Raw genomic sequence first — 19845 nt, 5'->3', positions numbered from 1 at the left:
ATTCTTTAGATGGGGTCAGTGACCCCCATTTGAAAGTGGGAAAGAGTCAAAAGACATCATTCAAAAACTATAAAAAATTAAGACCAATTGAAAAGTTGCTAAGAGTTAACTATTCCATAACATACTAACAGTTAACTTAAAGGTGAACCACCCCTTTAAGTTTTATTTTGGGGCAGAGAGTTCTCTTTTTTTGAGTTATTGACATGTTGGTTCTGTGCCTCTCAGTATTTAAACAGGTTGCAAGGGCTTAATTACCATAGCAACCAGGCAGCATTGTGGAAGTGAGGATTAAACGGGATGTTTATTAGAATATGAATAAACTGAAGCCTCCCTTTCAGTGAAATCATTCAAATATCACAGGAAATACGCAATGTATTCTAGGGGCAACCCCCTCATAGAGGTTACTCAGAGCTTGTACAGGTATAGGATCCGTTACTTGGAAACCCCTTATCCAGAAAGCTCCAAATAATGGAAAGGCCGTCTCCCATAGACTCCATTTTCAACAAATTTTTAAAAATGATTTCCCTTTTCTCTGTAATAATAAAACAGTAACTTGTACTTGATCCCAACTAAGATATAATTAATCCTTATTGGAAGCAAAACCAGCCTATTGGGTTTATTTCATGTTTACGTGATTTTCTAGTAGACTTTAGGTATGAAGATCCAAATTACAGAAAGATCCATTATCTGTACTGACATATCATTCCCAGCCACCAGAATGGACACGTATTGTCCTGCAGTGACCCCTAGTGGTTGCTTAAGGCAAATAACACAGAATTGCAATGACAACGGTTTCTTTTGCACCCCAATGATCCTTTCCCATTCTTCTTTTCCAGATTGGGGAGAGCAGACTGCAGCACCAGCACTGGTTATAGGTGAGCCCCCCATGTTTGTTGTGCATTGTATTGAATATCAGCATTATGCTGTCACGCCTCTGACTAACTACTGCATTTCCCAAACGTCCCCCCTCCAAATACTGGGACGGTGAGTAAAAGGAGGGGAGATTCCTTTCTTTTTTTGTTCTGGGGGGGGGGGGCATTAGGATTCTATTCAGGATGCACTGAATCCAGGATTCAGCTTGGGATTTGACGAGGATTCAGCCTTTTTCAGCAGGATTCGGATTCGGCCAAACTGAATCCGAATCCTAATTTGCATATGTGAATTAAGGTCGAGGAGGGAATTTTTGTGACTTTTTGTCACAAAACAAGGAAGTAAAGAATGCTTTCCCCTTCCCATTCCTAATTTGCATATGCAAATTAGTTTTTGGGTTCTGTATTCGTCCGAATCTTTCGCGAAGGATTTGGGGGTTCGGCCGAAATCCAAATAGTGGATAGTATAGAATAATATAGTGTTTTTCAGAACACTGGTCCGTGGTTCAACTTTATTTAGTAGGGGACAAATTAGCACCCGAGTTAAAGGGCATGTAAAGGCAAAAAAATTAAATCCCATTTTTACTTTCTTTAATGAAAAAGAAACCTATCTCCAATATACTTTAATTCAAAAATGAGCAATGTCTACGGTTTTTAAAATAAACCTGACTGTATGCAGTGACATTCCCCCTTTGTCTTACTTGCTCTCACAGCAGCGGATAGGAAACTTCAGACAGTCCCTAACTGCTCTGGAGGGAAACGATCATACTTTCAACCATCAGGGGGAGCCCCCGCCTTACTTCCCTGACCTCGAGCAGCTTTGTTTGTTTCCCTGTAGAGCAGCTGGTGACTGTGTAGAGATTTGTATCCACAGACCCAGTGCAGTCTGTATATTCTGATTATTAATCAGTCTTGCTGTATCGGCTTCTGGCAGATATTATTTGACTTGTGCCGTTTTGATCATTTATGATGATCCCAAAGCAGCCCAGACCACACTGAGCATGTGTACAGTCTTGGTCTTGCAAAGATGTATAACAAAGTTACAAGATGGTGACCCCCTGTCTTTGAAAGCATAAATCATTTGTTAGATTAGGCTTGTGGTGCAGTAAGTTCATGTTCATGTTTACTATACAAAATACAGCATTTCTAGCCTTGTTCTTTTTTAGACTTTACTTCCTCTTTAAAGGGGTTGTTCACCTTTGAGTTAACTTTTAGTATGATGTAGAGAGTGATATCCTGAGACAATGTGCGCTTGGTTTTCATTTTTTTTATTATTTGTGGTTATTCGGCAGCTCTCCAGTCTGGTTGCTAGGGTCCAAATTCCCCTAGCAACCATGCATTGATTTAAATAAGAGACAGGAATATGAATAGGAGAGGCCTGAATAGAAAGATGAGTAATAAAAAGTAGCAATAGGAATACATGTGTAGCCTTACAGAGTATTTGTTTTTAGATGGGGTCAGTGACCCATTTGAAAGCTGGAAAGAGTCATAAGAAAAATTATTTAAAATGTAAAAAACTTAGAATTGGCCATTCTATAACATCCTAAAGTTAAGTTAAAGGCGATCCACCCTTTTACCATGGCTTCTGTTGTCCTGTAATCATGCAGCTGTGTTTATATTGATTGCCTACACTGCCATCTAGTGGTTGAATTACAGCAGCGCTTGTTACACAGACACACTAGTGAGAGGGATCTCCTGTGTCAGACTCATTATCATAAGGGGTGGGATAAAAGTCATCAAATTGTAATGGGCACAGACTGGCAGATATAGAGAAGCATCTCTTGTAATTTCCCTAATTACAGCCATATATATATATATATATATATATATATATATATATATATATATATATATATATATATATATATATATATATATATATATATATATAGTTCCCTTTTATATACTTTTATATATATCTAATTATTATCTTATGCAGTCATACAGCTTGGTATAGACTAGTTCCCCAACCCTGTATTACTATTATAGTACTAATTATAGTTATAATGAGCTGCTGCCTAATCTGCACGTGGGTTGTCCACCTTTGAGTTTATTTCTAATATGAGGTAGAGAGTGAGAGGAGGTCTCTTATTCAAATCAGTGCATGGTTGCTAGGGGAATTTGTTCCCTAACAACCAGACTGCAGAAATTGCAAACTGGAGAGCTGCTGAATAAAAAGCTAATTAACTCAAAAAACACAAATAATAAAAAATTAAAACCAATTGCAAATTGTCTCAGAATATCACTCTCTGTATCATACTAAAAGTTAATTTAAAGTTGAACAATCCCTTTAGGTAGGTGTGGCTGCAGAACCAGTATTCCGCTACCCTGTCAGAAGCCAGAACCAGCAGTGCAGAAGATATTCATGGCCACGACACCAGAGTCTGTACATGAGGCCCAAACCATATCTGTAGAATTCTCATGGACTTTGCTTATAATTGAACTCAGCCACAATTAAAGGGGAAGTTTACCTGTACATTAATGTTTGGTATGTTAGTGTCCTATTCTAAGCAATGCAATTATTGTTTATTAATTTATTCATGAGAAGATAAAGAAGCAGGGCTGACCGGCACTAAAATGGATCCACAAGACCAAAGATACTCCGTTAAAAGATAAATTTATTGGTAGAAAAATTAAAAATATAGCTTCATCTCCATCCACCCAAATGTATTATTATTAATTTATTCATGTCTTTTTTTTAAATTAGCTGACCTACCCTTTTATTCATTTAATTTAATTCATACTTACTATCCTCCCAAGCACTGAACACTGTATGTTTGGTGTGACACTGCTGTTGCTAGGGTTACTAGTGCTAGTTACTTTAGTAACAGCTGTGACAGTCTCGTTAAATTGCATTCTTAAAAGCCACCACTAGATGGGAGTATTGCTTTACTGCAGAGTGAAAGGGGCACTCATTAGCTGTTTGCATGCACACCATATTCTGTCATTTTAAGCACCTTTCCAATATTAACATTTTACAGTTTATTTGAATTTAGTTGTAAGTGTAACGGCTATTGAAAGCAGTGTTTGTTGTTGGCCGTGAATATCCTCTGCACTGCTGGTTCTGGCTCCTGACACAGGGTAGCGGAATCCTGGTTCTGTAGCCACACCTACCTAAAGGGATTTGATTGTTTACATTTAAATTAACTTTTAGTATGATGTAGAGAGTGATATTCTTTGACAAATTGCAATTGGTTTTCATTTTTTGTAGTTTTTTTTGAGTTATTTAGCTTTTTATTCAGCAGCTCTCCAGTTTACAATTTCTGCAGTCTGGTTGCTAGGGAACAAATTAGCCTAGCAACCTTGCACTGATTTGAATAAGAGACTGGAATATGAATAGGAGAGGCCTGAATAGAAACATGAGTAAAAAAAGTAGCAATAACAATACATTTGTAGCTTTATAGAGCATTTGTTTTTAGATGGGGTCAGTGACCACCGTTAGAAAGCTGGAAAGAGTCAGAAGAAGAAGGCAAATAATGCAGAAACTATAAGAAAAAGAAAACCAATCGAAATGTTGCTTAAAATTGACCATTCTGTGGCATACTAAAAGTTAACTTAAAGGTGAACCACCCCTTAAAGCAATATTAAAATGGTATGCCCTGTTCCCTTACATTGCCCCTGGCATGTGTGTAGAACAATCCCCCATATTCCAAAAAAAGAAGCAAGGCTACATTACATTCCTTGCTTTAATGGCACACCAGGGCTGTAGCCACAAGTATTTATTTCTGTAAGGGTTTCCCTTTAACAGAGCATTAGTGAAAGCTGCAACCACACACGATCCTATCAAACTGCAGGTGCCATAAATGCGATGACTGGGGTCTGGGACTCAAGCAGGTGGTTTTATAGAAGGTTTGTGTAAGGGCCCCCCTTTACAGACAAACATTTGTTCAAGTTTCCCCTCAACACAATAAGCCGTCATATATACAGAAACATTGTGACTCTCCTGTGGCCCCAGAGATATTCACAATAAATAAAAGTTTACACGCAGTGGGTGGAACGGGGCCCCAGGCTGAGCCGCACTGTTAGAATGGCATTTGTTCTGCACCTTCTCACCGTGCCCTTTCCCTGCCAACTTGGATTGAAATGAATGTAGTGCTGCTTACTGTTATCATTATGTCTTCTGCTAATCTCAACACTTCCATTCCAGGGCACTAAGTCTCCCTACAGTGTGATGTGGAGTTCAGCTGCACCTCCTGAGCCAAAGCATTAAAACTGTGCAACAAGAAAGTGGGCCTTTTCAAAAGGCAATTTCCCCATATTTATTACTGGGTGCTGATGTAGTCGCCACCTTACCCCTTTAAATCCAGACAGCAATTTCATCGATGTGTGCCTCGTGGCCGCTTCAAATGTCATGTAGCCTGCATCACTGAGAATTATTATGGGCATTTATATTTATATATAAGCATCTAGTTTTAATGGTGCAGCATATATTGTATGTGCTGGGGTTATAGTTCAGCAGCAGATTACCCGTGTCCTGCTAAAGCAGATTTAAATAAGGAGAGATTACCCAGCAGCACTCTTTCCTCTCCCCGATGCCATTGTGTAATAAGCAGCCTTTTGTTTAAAAGGGTTGTTCACCTTTTAAATTAACTTTACGGTAATTTTTAGTATGTTATAGATTGACCAATTCCAAGCAACTTTTCATTTGGTCTTCATTATTTATTTTTTATAGTTATTCTTTTGACTCTTTGCAGCTTTCAAATGGGCGTCGCTGACCCCTTCTAAAAGTAAGGCTACAAATGTATTGTTACTTTTTATTGCTCATCTTTCCATTCAGGCCTCTCCTATTCATATTCCAGTTTCTTATTCAAACCAATGCGTGGTTGCTGGGCTAAGTTGCACCCTAGCAACAAGACTGCCGAAATGGCAAACTAGAGAGCTGCTGAATAAAAAGCTTAATAACTCAAAAACCACAAATAATAAAAAATGAAGCCCAATTGCAATTTGTCTCAGAATGTCAATCTCTACATCATACTAACAGTTGATATTCTGCAACAATTTGCAATTGGATTTCATTTTTTATTATTTGTGGTTTTTGAGTTATTTAGCTTTTTATTCAGCAGCTCTCCAGTTTGCCATTTCTGCAATCTTGTTGCTAGGGTCCAAATTACCATAGCAACCATGCAGTGATTTGAATAAGAGACGGGAATATGAATAGGAGAGGCCTGAATAGAAACATGAGTAATAAAAAGCAATAACAATACATTTGTAGCCTTACAGACCATTTGTTTTTCTAGATGGGGTCAGTGACCCCTCATTTGAAAGCTGGAAAGAGTCAGAAGAAGAAGACAAATAGTTCAAAAACTATCACACATAAACAATGAAGACCAATGGAAAAGTTACTTAAAATAGTCCTTTCTATAACATGTGTTAACTTAAACTTCAACCACTCCCTTTAATTGGTTGCTTGAGTGCCCCCGACAATCACATTTAAATGCATTTAAAATTTCAGTCTAGCATAAGGAAGAACAGCAAGGAAAATATTAAAAAAAAAAAAACATTAAGAAACTAAATCATCTTCATTTTTGAAAAAGTTTTTTTTCCAGTTACTTGCATATATATATATATATATATATATATATTTATACACACACACATAGGAGAGACCTGAATCGAAAGATGAGTAATAAAAAGTAACAATAACAATACATTTGTAACCTTACAGAGCATTTGTTTTTTTTTAGATGGGGTCAGTGACCCCCATTTGAAAGCTGGAAAAAGTCAGAAGTAGAAGGCAAATAATTAAAAAATAAAAAATAATAAAGTGAAAAAGTTGCTTGGAATTGGTCATTCCATACTAAAAGTTAATGTAAAAGTGAACCACCCCTTTAAGAAGGGAGGGCGGGACAATGGGGGGGGTAAGAAAGGAAATGCCTAACCACGGACACGTTGCACGGAGCGATCCTTCTCACATGCCAGGCTCTGGTTCCACTCCTGCGTCCCTGTAGGAAACCACAAGAAGCAGAGCGCTAACTGAACTCACGCGTTTCGCTCTCATTTACTGGAACTCAATGACTGTGCCGTTCTTTATTTTTAGGTTGGCTGGCATGGGTAATCTCATTAAGGTGCTAACCAGAGACATAGACCACAATGCAGCCCATTTTTTCTTGGATTTTGAAAGTAAGTCTCAACGTGAAGCCTCGCACAGCTGCAGAGCATGGGAAAGTGCAGTTAGATAGGAGCTGCGGCGGGTGCATGAAGCTCTCCACTCGGAGGAGACACTTCCATTATCCAGCAGCATTTCCAAATTCATTGGGGTCCTTTGTGATCAGCTTCTTTTTTTTTTGTCCTAATGTCAGGGATCCAAGGCCCAGGGAAATTCTAGTTTGCTGTCCCAAGAGGTGTTTGTGCAGGAGGAAACCTACCCAGACAGAATCAATAGCAAGACCATGCGTTCACCAAACATTGTGCCGAATACTGATCACAATCTGAACTCAACATTCAGGGCACTTATGCTTTGGGATGCCAGGGCAACTCGATTGAAAACCATGAAGCTTGGCCTATCAGATCTGCCAGTGTTTGGCCCATTGAATTCATTTTTGAGACATGCTGATTTGTGCAGTTAAAATGCACCAAGTATTTGGGCAAATCCTGCAAAAAGTGCTATGATTCCGCCAAATTCCAAAATGAATCCTGGGTTTGGTGCAACCCTAAAATCCTTCGGGTCACGAGCTCTTTTTCTGCTCTTCCCGCCCGCAACCTAGTACTGCCGGCTTCCGGTGCCGGAATTTATAGACTTCCGCCTGCCCCCACCCCTTTTGTGACATCACTGTGGGGCAGGCGCGGGTCTATAAAAAGAGGGCAGGAGCAGGCCCAGGCCGGGTGCAGTGCGGAAGGGGGCTGGTTAGGGTCGGGTGCGGGTCAAGAAATTCTCGACCTGCACATTACTAGCACATTTATTAAAAGTCGAATTTCGAATACACGTGAGTTCTTTTTAACTCTATTAAATTCGAATATACTTGAAATTTGATTGGGGGATTATTTATTTAAAAACTAAAACTCGAACAAATTTTACAGACGCAAAAACTCCAATCGAATTCGACTAAACTCAATTCAAGTTTTTTTTTCCCGAAAATAACTTGAATGCCTGGAAGGCTAGTAACATGTCCCTGGTCCCTGGACCTCTACCATTGACTTATACATGAACTCGGCAGGTTTTCGGTGGCAAATAGTCGAATTTGAATTGTTAAAGGGCCAGAGTTTGATAAATTTCAAAATTCGAATTGAGTTTCGATAATTCACTATTCGAATTTGAGAGTTTTTACCATAAAAAAAAATTAGAAAATTCGAATTTTCAGTTCGACCTTTAATAAATCTGTCTCCTAATGTCACGTGACTGTGAAGCTCTGGAAAACTGTACATAACAGGTTTTCTCAAATTTAAATATGGTTCAGTCTAATCTTTTGCGGAGGAGTTGTGATTTGGACGAATCCAAAAGGTTGTGTGCATCCCTAGTATAATTCGACCAGGGAGTTTACAGGCTAATCGCTGAGCCTAATAGGCTTCATGCCTTTAACCTGAAGATCAATGATAAGAAAAGCTAAAGAAGCCATGAAAGTCCATTTATAGCCACGAGAATTGGCTTTGCAGCCAGACTGAGACCCCTCACAACACCGCTGGGGACAGCAGACATAGGATTTACTCACAAGGAGGTGGTCAAAATGCTGGTAACATAATAATGTCCATCAGATGTCTATGGAAACCTAACCATGGCCCCCCCTAACCCTACAGGTTCTCCAAGGAGTGAAGCAGCTTGGTGTCCACCTCCTCTTCTGATTGAGCCCCCACTTCAGCATTTGATCATACTGTAACTTTCTCATAAAGACCTTGTGTCTTTTCTCATTCTTGTCTTGGCAGGTACCTTGTCATGGGGAACCTTCTTAAAGTTTTGACTTGCACAGACCTTGAGCAGGGGCCAAATTTTTTCCTTGATTTTGAAAGTGAGATTATGATTTTGTATATATATATTTTTTCTCTCTGCCTGCCGTAGACTGCGCTTGTCCTCCGCGCTCAGTGTTTGTCTGCCTCTTGTCTGTCTATGTGTTTGCCTACTAAACATCACAGGATTGCTTCCATAACAAAATACTGGGACAATAATAAGGATTATACATATACCTGGTGATACCTGCTTGGTGTTATTAATACTATAATGGATACTAATGATGCCATCAGTGTTAATGTGTGCTTAGGGTGTCTCTTGGGTCCACGGTGTGTAAATGGTCACAGAAACCCCCCAGTGACTTCTAATATCCTTATCATTTACAGTAGGGGGTACAATATCCCTTATAATACATGAGTGATACTCAGAGTTCCCTGTATAACTCAGCCTGCAGCCTTGTGCCTTTAAATGGTCACAGAACAACCCCTCAGTGACTTCTAATATCCTTATCATTTACAGTAGGGGGTATATTATCCCTTATAATACATGAGTGATACTCCGAGTTCCCTGTATAACTCAGCCTGCAGCCTTGTGCCTTTATATGGTCACATAACAACCCCTCAGTGACTTCCAATATCCTTAATCATTTATAGTAGGGGGTACAATATCCCTTATAATACATAAGTGATACTCCCGAGTTCCCTGTATAACTCAGCCTGCAGCCTTGTGCCTTTATATGGTCACATAACAACCTCTCAGTGACTTCTAATATCCTTATCATTTACAGTAGGGGTACATTATCCCTTATAATACATAAGTGATACTCAGAGTTCCCTGTATAACTAAGCCTGCAGCATTGTGTCTTTATATGGTCACAGAACCCCTCAGTGACTTCTAATATCCTTATAATTTACAATAGGGGGTACATTATTCCCCGCACTCAGGTCTAGTAACCCATAGCGACCAGTCAAATATTTGCTTACCAAGTTACTCGGTTCATGGTTATTAAAAAGGCAAATATTACATCACTATAATTCTAAATAAAGCTCTTAATACAATATATACTTTTAGCTAATGTTATTGCAATTCCCACTTATGGAAGCTTTCTTTAAACTGTGACATTTTATCACTTGCCAATCTGCTGTGTCTGGCATCACTGATGCTGCTGGGAACTGTAGATCGGTTGGAGAGCCACAGTTTGTCTCTGAAAAGTGCCAACTTAACATTTGTTTGGACTCTTTTTACACCTTTCTTCTCCAGTTGGCCATGAATGGTCCATCTGTAGGGTCTCATTCCTCACCTCTAGTCCTCAATAGCCATGTGAATTCTCCCAGCAGCACAGGTGGTACAGAACGTGGTTGGCCAATGCTGTGCTGCTGTGAGACCTGAGGGCAACTGTGAAGACCCACTGACATGGACCATTTATTTTGGCACTGTGATGCCATATACTCAATAATCTCTCTTTGCTCTTCTTGACACAGTTTTCCTTAATGTAGCACATTGGTTCGTTCTTGGTGGTAGTTAACGTGAACTAACAGTTACAGCAAATTTCCAGCTTACATACAAGTCTGACCCCTGTCACTGGCACATGTTAGGCATCCATGTTACAATGGAAAAATCTGTCCTACTAAAATTAATGTCTAGTTGCATGTCATTGCATTGACATAAGGTGCTCATCTCTGTTTCCACTTGTGCCTATATAGAAAGCCACAAGAAGAAGAACATCAGAATGCATTGGGTTTGAGGTTAGGTCCCATTTTTAGGTTCTTGATGGGCCCATGGGAGAAGCTTGTAGCTAGTCTGAGAGCTAGTGGCATCTCCGGTATGGTTAGAACTACAAGGAAATCCTGAAACACCATCAAGGGTGCAGGAATCATTTAAAAAAAAGCTATTGTAGCCCAAGGGACAATTAATTTAAAACATTTGGACAAGATTGGTATACCATGTCACCACAGATGGTGACAACCAGTCTAAGGATTGGTCACACCAGTGTTGGAATGAGGCAACTTCTCTCAACCCAGCAGTCTTCTGCTGTAGGTGAACATGGGAAAGCAGCAAAACCCTTGTGAACTCTGGATATGTGTACATACAGCCATAGTTTGAGGCTTTAAATGGCATCTGCCTCCAGCCTTATCACCTTCTATTCTTAGAAGACTTGGAGATTCTTCTGTGGCCCACCATGTCCCTGACACCACTCACTCCTGCAGAGCTGCTTAAGTTTAGTTTGTTGACCAGCTTGGGGTCTTTACTGAACATCTGAGTCTCTGGTGTACATGGCCAGCTATTTGGGGGCTTCTGATCTTCTATGGAAAGCTGGGAAGGTTGTATTGTGTTCTACACTGCTGACCTTGTGATTTGCCCCTCCTTGTGTGTCCTGTTGCTGCCTGACATAAATGCAATGTTTTCCATCACCATTTACATTGTCCTCTCTTGGCTTCCATGTACGTTCAATGCTTAATTGGTCAATGTGCCGGCATTTAAGATAGCTCAGAATCAAGACTTGTCAAAGCCACTAATAAGAAGTGATCTCTGCATCGATGATCTTCCATCTACGTAAAGCCAAAAAGAAACATATCTGTGCAATAAAAGAACCTTTTGTTTTACTTGGTTTGAACCATTGCCAACTCTAAGCTCTACCTAAGTTACGTCCATTGTTGAAGGTCATGCTATTCCCACAAGGGGAAAGAATTAAGATAAAACCTTTCAATAATAGCAGGATTTGTAATACAAGAGGAGAAGTTCATCTGAGAACTTTCATAGAATGTAGTCGTCTCTGGTCTTGAGTTTTGTGGGTTTGTGAATGAACCAAACTTCAGTTGTAATTGCCAAATGACCATAGAGAGGTGTAAATGAAGGACGTAGAAGAAGGAGAATGCAGAATGGGATTTGTAGGGTAGGCAGAGTAGGTACCTACTGTTCATAGCTGTTCATTGTACAACTTACGGCAAGTCTTGATTCAATCGCTGATCTCAAATGCCACTTTGTGTATTGCTGCATGAGTCCTATTGGGTTAATCTGTGCTTCCTTATTGTCCCATTCTACAAAACTATGTCTCCATGCACATGCAGTCTTCAGCAGCTGTCAAAATTTACTTATTTGGTACCACTACGTGAGAACCTTGGCCCGTTCTCTCAATTCTCAGTTGGAATCTCCTATGTCCCGCCCCTAATCTCAGTGAACACAAAGGACCTACAATCATACAATCCCATTGGGTTATGATAGTGGGGATTCACTAGCGTTTCATGTTTTTTTCTTAATGTTTAATAATGGCGGTGTTGCATTTGTTAGAATGTTGGCACGTAAGGTGTTTGTTGTGTGTGTTTGAGAAATCCATCTGTGTTCAGTGTGTCCTCACGTTCATTCTTCTGAACACTGCTCTTTCTAGGTATTCTCTTTGGGTGGGTCATGCCATTCTGAGATGCCTTTGTTCCTTAAATGGTCACTGTTCCTTCCAATAATAAAACATGAGGCTTGGTACAGGGGAATATACTAATAGCCTCTGCAATTTTAAGTACAGGTTATAAGAAAAACAAAGGAGTTCTGCATGCTATGGAGAGTGCCATTTCCAGCTGGCCACGCCCACTGTAACAGCATACCACACCCTTTTGTCGAGTAGGAGCTCTTTGGAAGGTGCGGCCTCCATTAGCTGCTTTAACTCCACTGGTATTTAAAACTGTAATCTGAGTAACAATCACTGGATAAGTAGCTTCTTGAACTCAGCTGGCTGTTATAACTGTCGTCCGAGTAAGAATCACTGGATAAATAGCTTCTTTAACTCACAGTGCTACGCAATATGTTGGCGCTATATAAATACATGTTAATAAAATAATAATAACTGCCAGTTAAAACTGTCATCCGAGTAAGAATCACTGGATAAATGGCTCATTTAACTCCACTGGCAGTTAAAACGTTAGAATCACTGGATAAATAGCTTCTGTAATTTTACTGGCAGTTAAAAAATTGTAATCCGAGTAAGGGCAGAGACACTGAGATTTGGGGAGATTAGTCGCCCAACGGCAAATCTCCTCTTCTTCGGGGCAAAGAATCTCCCCAAACTGCCTTCCTGCCGGCTAGAATGTAAATCGCCAGCGGGGTGGCACTCGGAGCGCTTCGTTTTCTGAATTAACCTCATGAGGAAACTTCGGGCGACTTCGGAAAACGAAGCTCCCCTAGTGCCACCCCGCGGGTGATTTACATTCTAGCTGGCGGGTAAGCAGTTTGGGAGATTAGTCTCCTCGAAGAAGAGGAGATTTGTTGCCGGCAGACTAATCTCCCCGAATTGCAGCTTGTCTCTGCCCTAAGAATCACTGGATAAGTAGGTTCTTTAACTCAGCTGTTAAAACTGTTATCCGAGTAAGAATCACTGGATAAATTGCTTCTTTGACTCAACTGACAGTTAAAAAAAACTGTCATCCAAGTAACAATCACTGGATAAAAAGCTTCTTGAACTTAACTGGCAATTAAAACTGTCATCCAAATAAGAATCACTGGATAAATGAAGCAAATGAAATGATGTATTTAGATTGAGTTATTTAATTGGGGTTATTAAATAGGTATTTAGTCAAGTGGAAGAAATACACATTTCAGTGGAGGCAGAGCAGAAAATCAGGATTAAATAGAAGGAATACATATATAATAATTAGCTGGGTTTATTAATAATAATATGTAACTGTGATTTTAGTTTGTGCCCCATGAGCCCTAAGTGACGGTGCCAAGGCATCTCAACTGGTATAACTCTTTCCATTTTCATCCCAGTCTTCACTTTCTTCAATAGAATTCTCTCCATGTTCTCTGTAGAGTGTATATGTGGGTGCTGGGGGGTAGTATTAACGTAGTGAACATATCAAACGTCTCCCCGTAGAAAGAGAATTTGCTTGCACTGAGCCCTCTGTCTCTTTCTCGCGCGTCGCCTTCCCTAACTCCTTGTTACTGGCCCATTAGTTAACCTGCTCTCGTGCTGTTTAGATGCTCAGCCCTCCGAATCCGAGAAGGAAGTCTATAATCAGGTGAATGTAGTATTAAAGGACGCAGAAGGGATCCTGGATCAATTACAGTCCTACCGAGGGGCCGGCCATGAAATTCGGGAGGTAAGTTAAGTTTGCAGTTTGTCTTTTTTTCTCTCCAAACACGTGACGTCTGTGCATTGTACTTAGCCCCTGTGAGCTCAGAGGGTTAGTGAAAATTGTAGGCTTGGAACCCTAAGCAGCCAATCAGATGTTTGCTTTCAACATAGACTGCTTACTATAACTTAAATGGGTTGTTCACCTTTGCGTTAACGTTTAGTATGATGTAGAGAGTGATATTCTGAAACAATTTGCAATTGGTTTTCATTTTTTATTATTTGTGGTTTTTGAGTTATTTAGTTTTTTATTCAGCAGCTCTCCAGTTTGCGGTTTCAGTAATCTGGGTGCTAGGCTCCAAATCACCCTAGCAACCTAGGAGAGGCCTGAATAGAAAGATGAGTAATAAAAAGTATAGCAACAGCAATACATTTGTAGCCTTACAGAGCATTTTTTTTTAAATGTGGTCCCATTTGAAAGCTGGAAAGAATCAGAAGAAGAAGGCAAACCATTCAAAAACTATAAATAAGAATAAATGAAGACCATTTGAAAAGTTGCTTAGAATTAGCCATTCTATAACATACTAAAAGTTAACTTAAAGGCAACCACCCCTTTAAAAAATAAGTCCATGTAAGACTTAGGCATGTAGGAGTTAGTTGTGGCCCCTGCGCTGCCTCAGCGACCCAGGAAACAAATTCTAACGCATATCTTCCATCCTAAAGGCCATACAGCATGCTACTGATGAGAAGCTGCAGGAGAAAGCTTGGGCGGCTGTGGTTCCGCTCGTAGGAAAACTAAAGAAATTCTATGAATTCTCTCAAAGGCTAGGTAAGCCTGCTTCTATTCCCTGATATTCTTATACACTTACTCTCTTCCACTCCTTGCTGAGCCTTAACTAATGCACGGCTTCCAGTACCTCAAGAATGCTCTATATGTGCATATGCTTTATATGTGGTCGATACCAGGGGTAAAAACCTTTTTTACCTGTAAGCCACATTCAAAAGTCGGAGAGCACCACAAGCATGAAAATGTCCCTGGAGGTGCAAATAAGGGCTGTGATTGGCTATTTGGTAGCCCCTATGAGGACTGTGAGCCTACAGGAGACTCTGTTTGGCAGTACACCTGGTTTTTAAACAACCAAAGCTGGTCTTCAAGCCTGGGATTCAAAAATTAGCACCTGGTTTAAAGGACCAGTAACACATTTTAGAGAACTCAGGCCCAGTCAATGCACTTACATAAGTAACATCAAATATGCAGCTGCATCCTGCTTTCTAGTAATAAACCGATAAAAATGGAAACTGCAACTTTCTTGTGGAGTCCAAGGGGGCCCGCCATCTTGCAGCACTAGAAAAGCCTCTTCTCTCTGCCTGCGCGCCACTGTGAGCCTTTTCCTGTCCTTCGGGATTCAACTTCCTAGTTTGTGATGTCACTGAGAGTAACACCCAAGGGGTTGTAGAGCAACATGTTGCTCATGAGCCTCTGGTTGGGGATCACTGGTCTATACAGTAATATGAAAACGTTTGGGAACCCCTCTTAGCCTGCATAATAATTTAGTCCATAGAATTAAAAGGGGTTCCCAAACTTTTTCATATGACTGTAATGCATATGCTCTGTATATGCATATGCTCTATATACGTATATACTCTATATACTGTCTATATATGTATAGGCTGTATATATGGTCTGCATATATGTATAGGCTCAATCAGTATATAGTCTGTATATATGTATAGGCTCGATATATATGTGTGGTCTGTATATATGTATAGGCTCTATTTATGGTCTGCATATATGTATAGGCTCTATATATGGTCTATATATGTATAGGCTTTAAACGTATATAGTATATATAGTATATATATATATATATATAGTCAAATACAAGAGTCCTCTGCACTCAACCCATTATCAATATATTTAAGACAGAGACATTTTGTGCATACTGCTACTAAAAAATGCCTTACCCTTTAAACAAAACAGGGATTGTTTGTCCATATATTGCAATATATTTAAGCTGAACAACTACGTCAAAGTCATCCCATATCTGGCCAGTCCTATGCTCAATTTTATCTGATTCATTAAGAATTCTATTGCTTCATTATACATTTTACAAAGGGACTAGGTTTTACCTGCAACTTAACTTGCTGCTTTCAAAGTAAACCTCCATACTTGGCTGCCCTTTTATTAGACACCAGTGGGATCACCTGACTATAGCTGGGAGGGGTGGGAGCTACAACATGGAGCTGGTCACTGCTCCTGTATAAACTATAACAAACAAGGGAAAGTCGTGCTCACCACTATTTTTTAAAACCATAAGGCGGGGGTGCAATGAGGCTGTGACCACAAAATACATATAGTCAAATACAAGAGTCCTCTGCACTCAACCCATTATCAATATATTGGTGAGCACAACTTTCCCTTGTTTGTTATAGTTTATACAGGAGCAGTGACCAGCTCCATGTTGTAGCTCCCACCCTTCCCAGCTATAGTCAGGTGATCCCACTGGTGTCTAATAAAAGGGCAGCCAAGTTTGGGAGTTTTACTTTGAAAGCAGCAAGTTAAGTTGCAGGTAATACCTAGTCCCTTTGTAAAATGTATAATGAAGCAATAGAATTCTTAATGAATCAGATGAAAATTGAGCGTAGGACTGGCCAGATATGGGATGACTTTGACGTAGTTGTTCAGCTTAAATATATTGCAATATATGGACAAACAATCCCTGTGTTGTTTAAAGGGTAAGGCATTTTTCAGTAGCAGTATGCACAAAATGTCGCTGTCTTAAATATATTGATAATGGGTTGAGTGCAGAGGACTCTTGTGTTTGACTATATGTATTTTGTGGTCACAGCCTCATTGCACCCCCGCCTAATGGTTTTAAAAAATAGTGGTGAGCACAACTTTCCCTTGTTTGTTATTTATATATATATATATATATATATATATATATATATATATATATATATATGTATGTATAGGCTCTGTATATGGTCTGCATATGTGTATAGGCTCTGTATATGGCCTGCATGTGTGTATAGGCTCTGTATATGGTCTGTATATATGTATAGTCTATATATATATATATAGATATATATATAGATATAGATATAGATAGATAGATGTGTGTGTATAATATAGGCTCTGTATATGGTCTATATATGTATATGACACCTGCATCAGTACCTAATGTACTACCTAGTTATTAACTTTATCTCTTTCTTTGGCCACCTAGAGGCGGCATTGAGGGGCCTTCTGGGAGCCCTGACCAGCACCCCATACTCCCCAACACAGCACCTGGAGCGAGAGCAGGCTCTTGCCAAACAGTTTGCAGAAATTCTGCACTTTACTCTGCGCTTCGACGAGCTCAAGGTAGGACACTGGCCCCCACGGGTTCCTCCACAGTTATATATATATACTGTACTGGTTTACTTTGTGCCTCTGTTTTACTTTCCCTTATCCTCTCTGTACCTTTATTTTGTTCATACCCTCAACTCATATTTAATCTACTGCATGCTTCTTAGGGAGCCTAGCAATGATACAACAGTTCCAAGCTAAAGAGCCGCTGACAAAAAAGGTCAACAATTGAGAGAGAGAGAGAGAATGCTGATTGTAACTTTTTTTATGACCACCCCCCTCGAAGGTTAACTTCCCCTTTAATCTGTTTCCTTGAGATGCACAGAGTTTTGTAGAAGAACCTGGCAGCCCTGTACATACAGTCCCAGGGAAGTGTAAGTCTCAGGGGTGCGGGGAGTTGCTGGAGGGTTGCAGGGAGGATGTAGCTGCTGAATGCACTCGCCAGGGATATATTTAGTACAACAGCATTGTGGCTTTGCTCAACATTAATGTGACTTTAATGTATAATACACAGCCCAACTGTAATGCAGCTGTGACCTGTTTCTGCTTTCCCAGATGACAAACCCTGCGATACAGAATGATTTCAGTTACTACAGAAGAACCCTGAGTCGCATGAGGATTAACAACTTGCCAGTAAGCCCATTGCCATTACTCTTGTGGGGCAAAGTATCTCATCTAGACATTCATCCAGTGCAAAGCATTTAATTCTTCATATAACTGATCAGCTCTCCTGGGCCCCACATGGCACATGACTACTGTATACAATAAGGAAGGATATTAGAAGTCACTGAGGGGTTCTTCTGTGACCATATAAAGGCACAAGGCTGCAGGCTGAGTTATACAGGGAACTCTGAGTATCACTCATGTATTATAAGGGATAATGTACCCCCTACTGTAAATGATAAGGATATTAGAAGTCACTGAGGGGTTGTTCTGTGACCATATAAAGACACAAGGCTCCAGGCTGAGTTATACAGGGAACTCTGAGTATCACTCATGTATTATAAGGGATAATATACCCCCCTACTGTAAATGATAAGGATATTAGAAGTCACTGAGGGGTTGTTCTGTGACCATATAAAGACACAAGGCTGCAGGCTGAGTTATACAGGGAACTCTGGGTATCACTCATGTATTATAAGGGATAATGTACCCCCTACTGTAAATGATAAGGATATTCGAAGTCACTGAGGGGTTGTTCTGTGACCATATAAAGGCACAAGGCTGCAGGCTGAGTTATACAGGGAACTCTGAGTATCACTCGTATTATAAGGAATAATGTACCCCCTACTTTAAATGGTAAGGATATTAGAAGTTACCGTGACCATTAATGGTAATCCTGTGACCTTTAATATGTATTTTAATCAGATAAAAAATATTAACTTATTTAGTATTTAGCCCTGTATAGTTTGTATTAACTCATTATTTTTACCGTAACTGTTGCCTTCCTCCCTGTATAATTAAAGGAAATGTAAACCCTTGCAACATATTATCATAGATTTTCTCTTCTGAGCAGTTTTACTATTTACATGAATTCCTTTTTTCGCTAGTTTTGTAGAGATCAGTTTTTACACTACTAACAGAATGAATTTGAAACAGCAGCACCACTTGTCGTCTCTTTCACCCGACTGGACACAACAGGTGCAGAATGAAGTCAGTAAGAAAACGAAAGCCTGGCGATATTTGCTCTGCTTAGTACTGGCCAGAAACACCTGCTGACTCTTCTCTGCTCGCTAACTTCATTTTCTGCCAACATAAGCCAAAATGAACAGCAGGTGGTGCTGCTGTTTCCAGATCATTATAGTAATAAACACTGCTAGAGACACATTTATCAAGGGTCGAATTTCGAATTCAGCTCCCTTAAATTCGAATGAATTCTAAATTCAACCTGGAGAAATTTATTAATAAAATCGAATTATTAAAACTCGGACGAATTTAAACGACCCGAAAACTTGATTTGAATTCAATCAAAGTGATTTAAGTTTTTTGATTTAAAGGGGTTGTTCACCTTAACCTTTAGTATGACGTAGAGAGTGATATTCTGAGACAATTTGCAATTGGTTTTCATTGTTTATTATTTAAGGTTTTTTAGTAGTTTCGCTTTTTATTCAGCTGCTCTTCAGTTTGCATTTTAAGCAGTCTGGTAACTAAGGTCCAAATCCCCCTAGCAACCATGCATTGGTTTGAATAGGAGACTCAAATATGAATAGGAGAGGCCTGAATAGAAAGATGAGCAATAAAAAAGTAACAATAAAAATAAATTTGTAGTCTTACAGAGCATTTATTTTTTAGAGGGGGTCAGCGACTCCCATTTGAAGGCTGCAAAGAGTCCGAAGAAGAAAGCAAATAACTATTAAACTATAAAAAAATAAATAATGAAGACCAACTGAAAAGTTGCTCAGAGTTGGCCATTCTATAACATACTTAAATTCACCTTAAAGGGCATGTAAAGGCAAAAAAATAAAATACCATTTTTACTTTCTTTAATGAAAAAGAAACCTATCTCCAATATACTTTAATTAAAAAATGTGTACAGTTTTTATAAGAAACCTGACTGTATGCAGTGAAATTTTCCCTTCATTTACTGCTGTGGATAGGAATTGTCAGACGGTCCCTAACTGCTCTGCAGGGAAACAATCATACTTATGAACAGCAGGGGGAGCCCCCGTCTTACTTCCCAGCCATG

At 39.6% G+C, this 19845-nt stretch overlaps 1 protein-coding gene across 6 annotated transcripts in view; it reads left to right on the top strand.

Annotated features, from left to right (window-relative positions):
- cyrib.L (CYFIP related Rac1 interactor B L homeolog) overlaps positions 1-19845 on the top strand; it is a 111769-nt gene that overhangs the window by 78277 nt on the left and 13647 nt on the right. For 4 of the 6 annotated variants that reach the window (XM_018266293.2, XM_041565288.1, XM_018266292.2 and 1 more), the window contains 6 exon segments: positions 837-875; positions 8727-8809; positions 13714-13835; positions 14531-14636; positions 17038-17174; positions 17715-17792. In XM_018266293.2, the coding sequence (XP_018121782.1) occupies positions 8737-8809; positions 13714-13835; positions 14531-14636; positions 17038-17174; positions 17715-17792 (516 nt within the window). In that variant the 5' untranslated portion in view covers positions 837-875; positions 8727-8736. 6 annotated transcript variants of the gene reach the window in all.

The sequence above is a fragment of the Xenopus laevis genome, chromosome 6L (genome assembly GCF_017654675.1).
Source record: "Xenopus laevis strain J_2021 chromosome 6L, Xenopus_laevis_v10.1, whole genome shotgun sequence".
Taxonomy (NCBI): Eukaryota; Metazoa; Chordata; class Amphibia; order Anura; family Pipidae; genus Xenopus; species Xenopus laevis.
Note: the sequence above shows the minus strand (reverse complement) of the source record. Positions and strands in the feature narration are given on the sequence as shown.